Here is a 13,494-nt window from a genome sequence, read left to right on the forward strand (position 1 = left end):
GCAGAGGTGCCAAGGACCTGGCTGTGCATCAGAAGCCCCTGAGCGCCCCGTTAAAACTCAGACTCCAGGGCCCTGCCCCTGGAAGCTCTGACTCGGTAAGTCCCAGAGGAGGCCTAGGGGTCAGTATTTTACCAAGTTTCCTAGGTGATCCGATGCTTGTCCGGGAACATAATCTGAATTGTTCTAAAGATGAAAAACTTCCATGAGACTGTTGGACCTGGCTGTGCATCAGAAGCCCCTGAGCGCCCCGTTAAAACTCAGACTCCAGGGCCCTGCCCCTGGAAGCTCTGACTCGGTAAGTCCCAGAGGAGGCCTAGGGGTCAGTATTTTACCAAGTTTCCTAGGTGATCCGATGCTTGTCCGGGAACATAATCTGAATTGTTCTAAAGATGAAAAACTTCCATGAGACTGTTGGATTTATTCAGCTCTCGAGATAAGTATCTAAGGTCCACCTGCTGTAAAGTTATAGGACCTGTGGTTTCAATCCTTCATTTTGCTGCTTCTGCCTTTCGGTAATCCTAGGGGGCGGAGCCTGAGCCCTTTATTGTAATTCACAATGATGAGCATCACAGCTACATGCATGGAGCATCTGCTGCACCCCAGGCCTGTGCTAAGGGTTTAACATGCATCGTTCCATGTACTCCCCAAAGCAGCTTCTGGGTTAGATACTGCTGTTCCCCCTTTTTTACAAACGAGGATATTGAGGCTCAGAGAGCTTAAGTAACTTGCTCAAGGTCACTCAGCTAATAAGGGGCAGAGTTGGGACTAGAACTCTAGTCCAGAGTCCACGCTCATGACGGCAAAGAGTACCACGAGAGTGCCAGGGTTCAAGAGCAGGTCTGTGTGATTCTGGGGCCAACGTGTGGACCCCCACACTGCCCAGCCTGGCAGAGAGGTAGCCAGTTGTGAGGTCTCACTGGCCACCTGGAATGACCATGGCTGAGTGGGGTCTCTGTCTCTGCAGGTGTGTGCCCAGCTGTGCCCAATGCCGTGTACCTGCCCCTGGACGCCGCCCCAATGCCCACCGGGGGTGCCCCTGGTGCTGGACGGCTGCAACTGCTGCCGGGTATGTGCACGGCGGCTCGGGGAACCCTGCGACCACCTCCACGTCTGTGACTCCAGCCAGGGCCTGGTGTGCCAGCTCGGGGCGGGCCCTGGAGGCCAGGGGGCCGTGTGCCTCTGTAAGCAGGTTTGCGGGACTGATGGAGGGTGTGGTTGGAGGGGAGGGGTGGCCAAGGCCAAGGTGTCCTCAGTCAAAGGGAAGCCTTTCTCTCTCTACCTTTTACCTTCACTTCAGATCCATCATCCAGTTCAGCCAAACCTGGTTACACAAGGTTCCCTAGGCCCACTCCCTGCTTCTCTCCTCTTGGATTTACTATGACCACGCCAACACCTGAACAGCCTTCCTCCATTCCTACCTGCCCAAATCATGGCCATAACCTCCTCCTCTGAGAAGCCCTCCAGTATTCTTCTAACCAGAAGTCATCACCCCCTCCTCAGGACCCTCAGAATACTTTTGGGGAAATAAAAGTGCAACAACCCCTTATTTAGGGCATAATATATGTCAGGCACTTTACTAAGCACTTACTACATAAATCACAATAATCCTATGAGGTAAGTAGTACTTTCAGACCCATTTTATAGATGAGGAAACTGAGGTTCATCGATATTAACAGGCATGCTTAATATCGCACAGCTTGGGACCTGTTCCAACAGGCTCTGAAGCAACATTCTGTCTCTCTTCCTCCTGAATCGGGAGCCCATAGTTTGCATTTGCCAGTGACCCTGAGATCCTCCATCTTCCACAATCTTCTGGCCCTCGGGCCCCTGATGCTTTCGATGAGGTTCTCAGCTCCACACTAGGGATATTTGGGACCAGATTATTGTTGCGGGGCTTGTCCTGTGCTTGGTAGGGCATTTAGCAGTGTCCCAGGTCTCTGCCACTACATGCCAGTGGCACCCTCATCCCCAAGTTATGACAATCTGTCTCCAGACATTGCTGAATGTCCCCCGGGGAGAAAATCATCTCCAACTGAGAACTCGCTGCTTTAGAGAAATAGAAAGAAGCAAGGAACTGTTCCTCCCTTCCTCCCTTCCTCCCTTCCTCCTTCCCTCCCTCCCTCCCTCCCTCCCTCCCTCCCTCCCTCCCTCCCTCCCTCCCTCCCTCCCTCCCTCCCTCCCTCCCTCCCTCCCTCCCTCCCTCCCTCCCTCCCTCCCTCCCTCCCTCCCTCCCTCCCTCCCTCCCTCCCTCCCTCCCTCCCTCCCTCCCTCCCTCCCTCCCTCCCTCCCTCCCTCCCTCCCTCCCTCCCTCCCTCCCTCCCTCCCTCCCTCCCTCCCTCCCTCCCTCCCTCCCTCCCTCCCTCCCTCCCTCCCTCCCTCCCTCCCTCCCTCCCTCCCTCCCTCCCTCCCTCCCTCCCTCCCTCCCTCCCTCCCTCCCTCCCTCCCTCCCTCCCTCCCTCCCTCCCTCCCTCCCTCCCTCCCTCCCTCCCTCCCTCCCTCCCTCCCTCCCTCCCTCCCTCCCTCCCTCCCTCCCTCCCTCCCTCCCTCCCTCCCTCCCTCCCTCCCTCCCTCCCTCCCTCCCTCCCTCCCTCCCTCCCTCCCTCCCTCCCTCCCTCCCTCCCTCCCTCCCTCCCTCCCTCCCTCCCTCCCTCCCTCCCTCCCTCCCTCCCTCCCTCCCTCCCTCCCTTCCTCCCTTCCCTCCCTCATTCTCCCCCAACCCCCTTGCTCTAATAAGCCTTGTAGAGCAATTGATCTCTTTCATCTATGTGCATGTCACACTTCTATACAAATAAGAACAAGAGAGAGGGGCGCCCATGAGTCCTTCTATAGGAAAAACCCTGCTAAAACAGGGTTTTGTTGTTCAAAACAACAAAACTTGGAGACAGAAAGTTAGTTATCCTTAGTAAATCCTTGTTAAATACTTCATTGGATTAGAGGCGTAAAATAATAAGTTTATTTGTAGATAAACTCATAGGTGATTGCTAACTTAAAAAGTGCCTAAAGAAAGAAATGAGACAAGCAACATAGCTTATAAGGCTGATGTTTAGATTAGCCACGGCACTTGTCAGAGTTTATTTATTGCACAACACTTAGTATGTGCCAGCCACTAGGGGTTTCACAAATCCCACCTCATTCGACCTCCCGACACCATGTGATGTAGGCACAGATGCTATCCTTATTTTACAGATGGAAAAAGAAGGCACAGAGAGGTGCAGCTACTTGCCCAAAGTCACACAGCTCCTAAGTAGCTGAGCTGGGATTTGAACCCAGGAAGCTGGCTCCACATCTTAGTGTCCATTGCTCTACTGCTTGACACCCGACATATGCCTGGTACCTGGTGGCTGCTATTGCCAAGAACTTCATTCAGGGGCCTTTTTCTTTATTTATCCCATCTCGAATCAGACTCAAACACCTGGAGGCCAAGGATTTATTTGGTCCTTGTTCCTTCCTGCAACTCCCAGTCCCAGTCTGGCAACATGGTGGATGCTCATGAATGTCTAATGATATGAACTGAATCTGGGAGCCGGGAGCTGGTGAACCCCACAGGTGGGCCAGGGCCAGCTAAGACGTCACAGGGGCTAAACTAGGTCCTGGCTCTGGGGGGACACCAAGCCCCTGGCTTCCCACCCCCCACACGTGCAGCTTCTGCAGCTCGGTGGAGGGCAGCTCCATCCTTCCCCCGGCTCAGGTTCAAAAGCTCGGAGGCCTCCTTGGAGTCTCTCTATTCTTTACATCCCACATCCCACATCCGCCAGCAAAATTTCCAACATTTCCAGGACCTGACCCTCTCTGTCCCTCCACTGCTACCAGCCTGGCTGAGCCCCACTGCCACTTGTCTGGATGGCAGTAGCTCCATAAGCCTCCCTGCTTCTGCCCCAGTCTATTCTCAACATAGTAGCCCAAGGGCCCCTTGTGACACATAAGTCAGATCACACCCCTCCTCTGCCTGAAAGTCTCCAACAGCTTCTCATTTCCCCAGAATAAAAGGCAGAGTCCTCTAGTGACCTGATCTTGTGGCTCTCTTATCTAACTCCCTCCCTCCCTCCTGCTCTCTGCTCCAGCCACACTGGCTCTTTGCTGCTCCTTAAATGCCCCAGGCACGTGCCCACCTCAGGGCCTTTGCACTGGCCTTGGTACTGGGTTCTTTGCCTCCTTCACATCTTTGCTCAAATATCACCTTCTCAAGTGAGGACTTCCCTGATCAACAGACACATTTAAAAACTATAATCCTGCCCCCCTCCTTAACTCTGCCCTCCTTTACTTTTCCAGAACTAATCACAAATCCTACATACTTGTTATTGTATTTATTTCCACTAGAGCAAAATCTCCAATGAGGGCTGGATTTTGCCTGTTTTAGTCATTGCTGTATCACAAGTGCCCAGAACAGTGCCTGGTGCGTAGTAGGCACTCGATAAGCAATTGTTGAATGAATGAACGAATGAGTTCATGAATGAATAGTAACAATAGTTCTAGTGGGGCTAGCAATCACAGCCACCATTCATTTATTAAGCATGCCCTGGGAGATAGCCCTTCATGCACATGATTTAATTTTAGCCTTTAGTAATGAAGTAAGTCCTATTATTATCCCTATTTTGCAGATGAAGGAACTGGGGCTCAGAGAGGTTAAATCACTGCCTAAGGTCACACAGCATGCAAGCAGATGAAGGTTACACACACACACACACACACATACACACACACACACACACACTAAAACAAAACAAAGAACCTGTGTTGTTCCTTCTCCTGTAGGGGACTCTCAGAGGGAAGGAATCTGAAATCACCAGATGACAAAACTGTGCTCTAAAATTATTTGGGGGAGGCATTGGCGAGAGTCCGGAAGGAGGGGTGAGGTTTGGGCAGCTGTCAGGGTGCACGGATGGATGGTGGGGGGCCCACGACTGAGTAAGTGTGGAGGTACCTCATGCTGTTGGGACCATGCCTGAGTGCACCAGGGCTGGGGAGTGGCTGCCCAGGCGGCAACCCCCCATCCTCGCACAGCCCGCTCTGAGCTGGAGGACCCAGGAGAGGAGCCAGGAAACCTTGCTAAAATTATCGCCCCTCTAGCTGACTTTCCTAAACAGTCCCGCTGTTTACCAGTTTATCTCAGCAACCAAGAGGCCCGGGGCCTTGGCACCGGGGGAGGGGGAGTGGGGAGAGGTGGGGGGGTGGGAGACGGGGCTTGGCCAGGCTGGGGAGAGGGATTGAGGTATAACTGCCCTGCAGTTTTTAGGAAACCAGTGGCCACAAGGTCCAGGCCAAAAGGCTGGGATTGAAGCGAAAGGGCTGTGGCCTGGAAGGAGGGAATACTGACACAGGTCCTGTTCCCTCTGAGGAAGAAACGTCACCTACTCCCACTTATTGAGCATCTGCTATGTTCTGAGCTTGGGGCAAAAGGCTCTGAGGTGGCTGGCTCATTCAATCCTCCAGTGGCCCGGGCACCACAGCTCAGAGGTGAAATACCTGCCCTCAGCTTGCAAGTGGGGACCTGGGGCTTGAACCCAAGTCTATATGGTTCCCACATTCCTGCATGTGTACGGACTGTTTGAGGTTTTTCTCCGAAGACCTGGGAAAACGGGCTTCCCTTCCCAGACCCAGCGGAACTGCCACCACGTCTCCAGGAAGCTTCCTGATGGCTCCTTTCTTTGCACTTCAGCGGCTCCCACGCACCTCTCCAGGGGAACTGATTGCATCTTGGAGATGAGGACTTGCACATCTGTCTCCCACCCTGGCCCCCAAGTCTCCCCAGGCAAGGACTGTGTCTTAGTCCTGTCTAGGAGCACTGCGGTTGGCACACAGACAGGGCACAATACATGTCTTAGGAATTATAAGGAGTCAGAACTATGTTATCAGTGTCTCTTATATGCTGGGCTCTGTGCCAGGCTTTCATTCAAAGGACATGGAGTGGGCCATTCATGCTGGGAGCCAGCACAGGGAATGCCAGGATGAACACTCTCAGGCCCAGCCCTCAAGGAGTTCATGTCTAGCAGAGCAAGTGGTATTAGTGCCCATGTCTTGGGGGCTTCATTCGAAGAGTGTTTCCTGAGCACCTACTATATGCCTAGCCCTATGCTAGATGCTATGCACCCATTATCTCATGTAACTGAAGGGGGAGGTTGCTGTTCTCATCATTGCTGCTGTTAGGGTGACTCAGAGAAGTAGCTCACCTGAAGTCACACAGCCAGCAAGGCAAGCCCTGACCTGACAGTATGACTGCACAGGCAGAGGGACAATGGAAGTTTGCTGCACGAAATCTCAGTGTGCACATCCCAGTTACCCATTGTTAATCTATCATAATTATACTAATAACTACAACAGAGCAGACGTCTCCTTTCGGTTGTAGTCATTACATATATCGTGGTGTTTAGTCTATACCACAACCCCATGAGATACAGGGTGGGGCACAAGTAGGCTTATAACTGTATGTGAAACAGAGTTTATTCTTGTGTCATTATTTATTAATTATTGTATTGCTTATATTGCAACTGTAAACCTACGTTTGCCCACCCCTGTAAGTACCGTTGTAACCCATTTTTCAGGAGAAGAAACTGAGGCAAGAAGAAGTGAAATCACTTGGCCAAGGTCCATAGCTAATCAAGGGGCTCAGACCAGGCAGGTCTTCTGGCCAACCCTGTGGCAGGATGCGGTCGGCCACGCTGGCTTCCTGCAGGTGCCAGGGCAGCTGGCCACGGGAGGGGGGGCGGGTGTGGCTGGCTGGAGCCCCCCCGGGCAGTGCTCAGATGCCTCCAGGGCACAGCCCCCCAGGGGGACCTGGGCCAGCTCTGCAGACAGAGCCACGTGGAGGATGTGGCCGGCCCAGCCCTAGATATTCATCTAAGGTTAATTTTTCTGAACGTAACTGTGGAATATATACTAATATACTAGTAAGCATTCCCTTCCTGTATAGCATCTTCAACACTTTCCTGAGACCCTGTCCATTAGTATTTGCCCATAGTTAAGAGCTTTTATTCTAAAAAAGCGTACCTTTCTCCAGGCCCTGGGGCAGGGCGCCTGGAGGGTGGACCTCCGCGGGGTGGGGCAGCCGCCTGCACACACCAGAGAGAAGGTTCTAGCGGCAGAAGGCGGGCAGGCCGCTGGCTGAGGAGACAGGAAAGCGGAGTAGAGAGGCACAGACCTCTTTACAACCCACTAAACAACAAACAGTGGGCATGTCATCTTAAGTCATAAATAAATAAGTCCAAATTGTGGCAGAGTGGAGAAGGGAAAGGAGGGTGGGAATACTTGAACCAAATTCTCACATTTCATAGCGGAGTACACTATTATAATATACATTCTTTTATACCTAATTGGTACATATTAATAATATGTTTACATAACATGACAAATATCCTATACTAGATAACACTAATGTAATACTATTGGGCTTATCAACAGAGGAACTCAAAACTGAACATAGCGACGTGGTTGACATGGGCCTAGGGGTGGGCAGGGGCGGGGAAAAGACAGTTACCTTCTGCCATAAATTCTACGGTTTTATAGACTTTGTTATTCACATGTTGGGGATTTGTAAAAATTGTTATGATGTGATTTTTTTTTTAAAAAAAGGAAACTGAAAAGAGAGCACTGACCCCACAGATGGCGGTGCCTCCTGGGAGGCAGTAGAGCGCGGTGGCTAAGCATGAAGTCGGCCCGATGCTAAGGCCAGTTAGGCCACTCCCGCGCTGTGTGGCTCTGAGAAAGTAGCTTAACGTCTCTGTGACTCGGGTCCTTCAACTGTAAAATAAGTGTCCGCCTCACAGAGCTGTTGCAGGGACTGGAGGAGTTCACACAAGTAACGCAGTTAGGACCGCGCCCAGCACACAGCGCTCCACTGGTGGCAGCTGTTATTCCTACAGAACGTGACCCAGCCGTTTAAATCCATGGGAGAACGCCATGAGTTCACCTTCTGTGTAAAAAGCAGGATAGGACACCATGTGTGCGATTTATCTCCATTATGTGCATGCGTATGTGTGTGTCTGCAAGTAAATGTACATGTACACATCATACGTGCTGCGCACATGTGCATATACCACAGGGTTTCTCTGCCTTAGTGCTGCTGACATTCGGGTCGAGGAATTCTTCAGTGAGGGGCCGCCGTGTGCATTGTAGGATGTTTAGCAGCATCCCTGTCCACCCCTGTGGCAACCTCCCTCAATTGTGACAACAAAAAACGTCTCCAGACATCACCAGGTGACCCCTGGAGGACAGTGTCGCCCCCGGATAAGGACCACTTGTAGAAAGGGCCAGAAGGAAGGACAACAAGAGACTAGCAGAGAAGAATAAAACGGGAGGAGGGAGCCCAGACCCTGGTGAACCCGCCATGGTGTTCCAGGCGCGGCCTTGGGGTCACGAGCATCGCTGTTGCGTCACACGGGCTGCAACCTCCTGTAAAAGGAGAAGCCCACTGGTTGCTGGGGGAGGGCCATGCCAGCACCAGCAGAGTAACCTAATAACCATCATGTATGCGGGGTTTACAAGGACCGGGCACTATGCTGAGTACTCACTTCCTGAGGGCTCACTGACTCCTGTCACCACAGACTAGTGCTGCCTGTTCTTGAACTTCACGTAAATAGAATTGCACAGTAGGTACCTTTAATGAACGGCTTCTTCTGCTCAGTACCAGCTCTGGGGTGGAGGGGCCGAGGGGCTGAGGGAGGGCGGAGTCCAGAGGCCAGGACCAGCCCGCGGGAGATGGAACCACAGCAGGGCTGTCTGCCTGGAGCAGGAGCCTCTGAGGAGATGCAACCATGTAGACCTTACAGAAAGCAGGCGGAGATGGGGGTAGACCTGGCTTCTGCTCCCTTCTGCCCCCCCAGTTTCCAGTGGGGCCTCCCATTGGTCAAATCCACTGGAAGGTGGCAGGGGAGGGAATCTGAGAATGCAGAGCCCGAAACACAAGAGACATAACGCAGAGCAGAGGAGGGCAAGGAGGGCTTGAGAGCAGAGGTGAGTCCAGCCCACATCAGAGCAGAGGAGGGCAGGGAGGGCTTGAGAGCAGGGGTGAGTCCAGCCCTCAAGGTAACAAATTGTATTCAGTCCTAACAAAGATCAGAGAATCTACACAGTGTGGCGAGCACCGGGCACTATGCTGAGTACTTCACCTGCTCCACTCCATACTAAAAAGACTAGGAAATTGACACAGGAAGGAACTGAGGTCCAGAGGGGAGAAGCAACTGTGACCAAGATCGCACCGCAGCCCAGAGGGTGGATTTGCTGCCAAGTCCTGACCCGGTGCCAACCCTTCTTTCTTCCCCCCAGGACCCCCGGCTGCTGGCCTTGTCGCTCTCCCGCCTCCTGGGGCGCCCTGCCCAGAATGGAGCACAGCCTGGGGCCCCTGCTCAACCACCTGCGGGCTCGGCGTGACCACTCGCGTGTCCAACCAGAACCGCTTCTGTAGACTGGAGACCCAGCGCCGCCTGTGCCTGCTTGGGCCCTGCCCACCTGCCAGGGGCCACAACCCCCTCCTCAGTGCCTTTTAGAGCCGGCCCAGCGGGCAGCCATCCAGCTCCGGTGCTCCCTCTGGGCCCTGGAGGACAAGAATGTCACAGCAGCCTGGGTCCCCTGGACCCTGAGATAGACCGGGGATGCATGCCTTCGTCCTGTCCCCTCTAACTCCCAGCCCTGGTTTGGGGGGCGGGGGCGGGGGGAGGACCAGTTTCTAGGGTCTTCTGCTCCATTCCCAGCCTGCACACAGTCTTTATCCAAGGTGCACGGGGCTAGCTTGTCAGGAGATGGGGCGGCCATCTCTGCTTAACCATCAGGCTCAGGCAGGTGCTGGGCTGCACTGGCCATTTTCCTGGGGTGTGGGAAGAGGGCACAGATCTGAATCTCCTGCATCCTCTCCTGTGGTGATGCAGACACCTCCCTGTGCCTGCGCCTGTGCAGGAAGCTGGGTGTGGGGCGCTGTCTGAGAAACCTTCCCATCCCGGGCAGAATTCAGGGGCCGAATGCTTTGTGAAAATCGCAAGACGAAATCATGTCTTAGGAAGGTCCGTCACACTCAGCTTGCATCGTGAGCAGCACCTTCACTGCGCGCCTGCGTGCCGGCGCTGAGCTAGGCACTCCGCAGAGACCCGCGCTTCGCAATATTTTGGATTCAAGCAAAGCAGGGGAGCGTGTCCTCCGGGGACTGGGGAACATGGTCTGAAATAAACCAGCCCACGTGTGAAGTTCTGTTCGAAGTCTCGTGTGTAATTGTGTAAAATACCTTACCTATAAGTTTACATCCTCCTCTGTGATCTACTGAGTCTGTTCGAAAATAGAAACTGTGTTTTCCTCGGGATTCAACGAGGAAATTAGAAAACACACAGTCAGACACACAGGTCTTAAGTGTAGGACTGAACGAGTCTTCATAACGCACACACCTATGTAACACACACCGCAATCAAGGCATAAAACATTCCCACGGCCTCAGTTTCCTCCCGCCCCTTCCCACTCACCCCTCCGCTTCCTGAGGGCTGATTGGCTTCTGTCACCACAGACTAGTGCTGCCTGTTCTTGAACTTCACGTAAATAGAATTGCACAGTAGGTACCTTTAATGAACGGCTTCTTCTGCTCAGTACCAGCTCTGGGGTGGAGGGGCTGAGGGGCTGAGGGAGGGCGGAGTCCAGAGGCCAGGACCAGCCCGCGGGAGATGGAACCACAGCAGGGCTGTCTGCCTGGAGCAGGAGCCTCTGAGGAGATGCAACCATGTAGACCTTACAGAAAGCAGGCGGAGATGGGGGTAGACCTGGCTTCTGCTCCCTTCTGCCCCCCCAGTTTCCAGTGGGGCCTCCCATTGGTCAAATCCACTGGAAGGTGGCAGGGGAGGGAATCTGAGAATGCAGAGCCCGAAACACAAGAGACATAACGCAGAGCAGAGGAGGGCAAGGAGGGCTTGAGAGCAGAGGTGAGTCCAGCCCACAAGGTAACAAATGATCCGCCCGCTTGGACACCACCTCCTCCAACTGGGGATCAAACCCACATTCTGGGCTTGTGTCCTGACCTGGAATTAAACTAGCCCCCTTTTGGTGCACGGGATGATGCTCAACCAACTGAGCCACACCGGCCAGGGCATAGAATATTATGTGATTTAAATAAAAATCTTCGCTATTATTATCTTGACTTGACTTCTTGGTGCTTTCAGTTTTTCATCTGTAAAATGGGCGTAAGTCATAGAGTGGTGAAGGAGTGCCCACCACATAGGGGTTTGTACATATTAGGCAATTCCTCTATGTTTGCCTTAAATATAAGCTGTCATCATCCCACCTCCATGGCTCCCTCCATGGCTCTTGCCAAGTCAGAGAGAGATGTGAAAGCAAGGGCCGAGAATCTTCTTGTTTGTGGAGAGGAGGAGGAGGAGGTGCTGAGGGGCAGAGGTCCCCAGGGGAAAAGCAGGCTACCCGCACTGAAACTCACAGCCAGAGGTACCCAGCTCGCCATTCCCATTATATTTGTATATTGCAGCCGCAGTGTTGTAAGTTGTATCCACTTTGCTGCAAGCCACAATATTCTTTTGTGTGAACGGACCACATTTTCTTTATTCACTCTCCTTTCCATGGGCATTTGGGTAGTTTCCAGTTTGGGACTGTTGTGAATAGGGCGTTGTGAACATTCTAGTACATTGGTAAACATTCCTGCTGGGCATATATTCAGAAGTAAAATTGCTAGGTTGGGGCCTAGGTCAGGTTATCTCCAGTATAATGGCAGTCTCTACACATAATAGGAACTTATTGCATAAATAATAAAGAACTAACATTTATTGAGCTCTAACCACATATCAGGCTCTGTTCCAAGCATCTTCTATGCAGTGTCTCACTTGACCCCACTATAACCCTTTAAAGTAAGTATAAATATGCCCATTTCATAGGCAGAGACACTGAGGTACCGAGAAAGGCAGGAAGTAGCCCAAGTGTACAACAGTTCGAAGTTGGCAAAATCAGTATTCAAACCCAGAGCGCCAGCTCTTGGCCACCAGGCCACACTGACCAAAGTCACTACAGTGTTCAGGGGTAAGGTGCCAGGGCCTGGAGGAGACACTGAGAGAGTGGGAAGGAAGAAACGGAGGAGAGAATCCGCAGGGCCTGACCACACTTGCGGATCTTGTGTGAAGGATGGTCATGACGAGCAAGGAGATGAGACCCTAAACATGTCCCTGGGCTTTCTGCTGGCAGGTGGGGAAGAACCGGGCCGTGGACAGAAGCCAGGAAGAGCAAAGGTGAGCCCCACAGCTGGCAGATAGGAGAGGGCAGGCATTTCAGGTGTTTTAAGTTTGAAGATGAAGTAGTCACCAGGACAAGGGGAGGTTGGAAATCAAAGATGGGTCAGGTCTGATACAGAGAAGAGTTCAGGTCGAGAATTTGAGTCATCTACAGAAAGGAGAGGAGTAGGGAATGAGATTGGGAGGGCCAGTTTAGTTAGGGACACAGACAACCAGAATGTGTGTCCGTTGGTGTGTATAACCTGTTATCACCCCACCCGATCCCACTGCTCCCCGCTGGCCGGGCCAGCTCTGCCCAGATGATGTAGTAGCCTCCTCCTGGTCTCCTGGCTTCCACTCTTGCCCCTCACAGTGTGTGCCAGAGGGACCCTGTTAAAACCAAGCCAGACAACACCACTCCTTCCCCCTCTGAGAAAAGCAAAAGGCCTTCACACAACCTGCAAGTCCCCACTCTGCCCCAGTCAGCCCTCTGTCCTCTCCCTCAATTACTCTCCCTCTTGCTCATGCTGCTCAGACCTCACGGCCTCCCTGCTGTTTCTCAAACACATTAGACATGCACCCACCTCAGGACCTTTGCACAGGCGGTTCCCTCTGCCTGACATCATCTTCCCCCAATCTCCCTGATGCATGTAGCATATACCACCTTTTAACACATTACATGACCTACTTATGACATTTATTATTTTTGCCAAATTACACAAGCGCTGGGACCTTATCTGCTCTGTTCACTGATGGATCTCCGGGACCTAGAATAGTGCCCAGGAGGCTCAGTTGTTATTGAATGGATGAAATAATATATCTTGCTTTTTAAAAAAATATAGAATTTATTTATTTTTCTACAGAGAGGAAGGGAGAGGGATAGAGAGCTAGAAACATCGATGAGAGAGAAACATTGATCAGCCGCCTCCTGCACACTCCCCACTGGGGATGTGCCCACAACCAAAGCACACGCCCCCGACCACACTCGAACCTGGAACCCTTGAGTCCACAGGCCGACGCTCTATTCACTGAGCCAAACCGGTCAGTGAATTCAGCTATATCTTGCTTTTTAAGGGGGATTTAATGGTGCATTAAAAAGTAAATGGGTAGCTGACAAATGGGCATGGCTGCCCAGTTCACAGTGATTTCTCAGTGTCATGTCAGCATGAGTCAGGGCTCACCCCCATCCCTGCCCCAATCATCAACCTCAGAATTTCTGAGTGGGGTACCCAGGCCAGAAGTATCAGCATCACCTGGCACCTGGTTAGAAATGCAAACATCTTGTGGCGCTATCCAGGCTCACAGACTGTGGGGG

At 52.6% G+C, this 13,494-nt stretch overlaps 1 protein-coding gene across 1 annotated transcript in view; it reads left to right on the forward strand.

Moving 5' to 3' along the window:
• Positions 1–10,181, forward strand: part of WISP2 (WNT1 inducible signaling pathway protein 2) — a 13,850-nt gene extending 3,669 nt beyond the window's left edge. Inside the window, exons 3-4 of the mRNA XM_015563950.1 lie at positions 965–1,189; positions 9,231–10,181. Of these exons, the coding sequence (XP_015419436.1) occupies positions 965–1,189; positions 9,231–9,479 (474 nt within the window). The 3' untranslated portion in view covers positions 9,480–10,181. The remainder of the gene's footprint in view (positions 1–964; positions 1,190–9,230) is intronic.
• The last annotated feature ends 3,313 nt before the right edge of the window (positions 10,182–13,494 follow it).

Source organism: Myotis davidii, unplaced genomic scaffold, assembly GCF_000327345.1.
Source record: "Myotis davidii unplaced genomic scaffold, ASM32734v1 scaffold199, whole genome shotgun sequence".
Taxonomy (NCBI): domain Eukaryota; kingdom Metazoa; phylum Chordata; class Mammalia; order Chiroptera; family Vespertilionidae; genus Myotis; species Myotis davidii.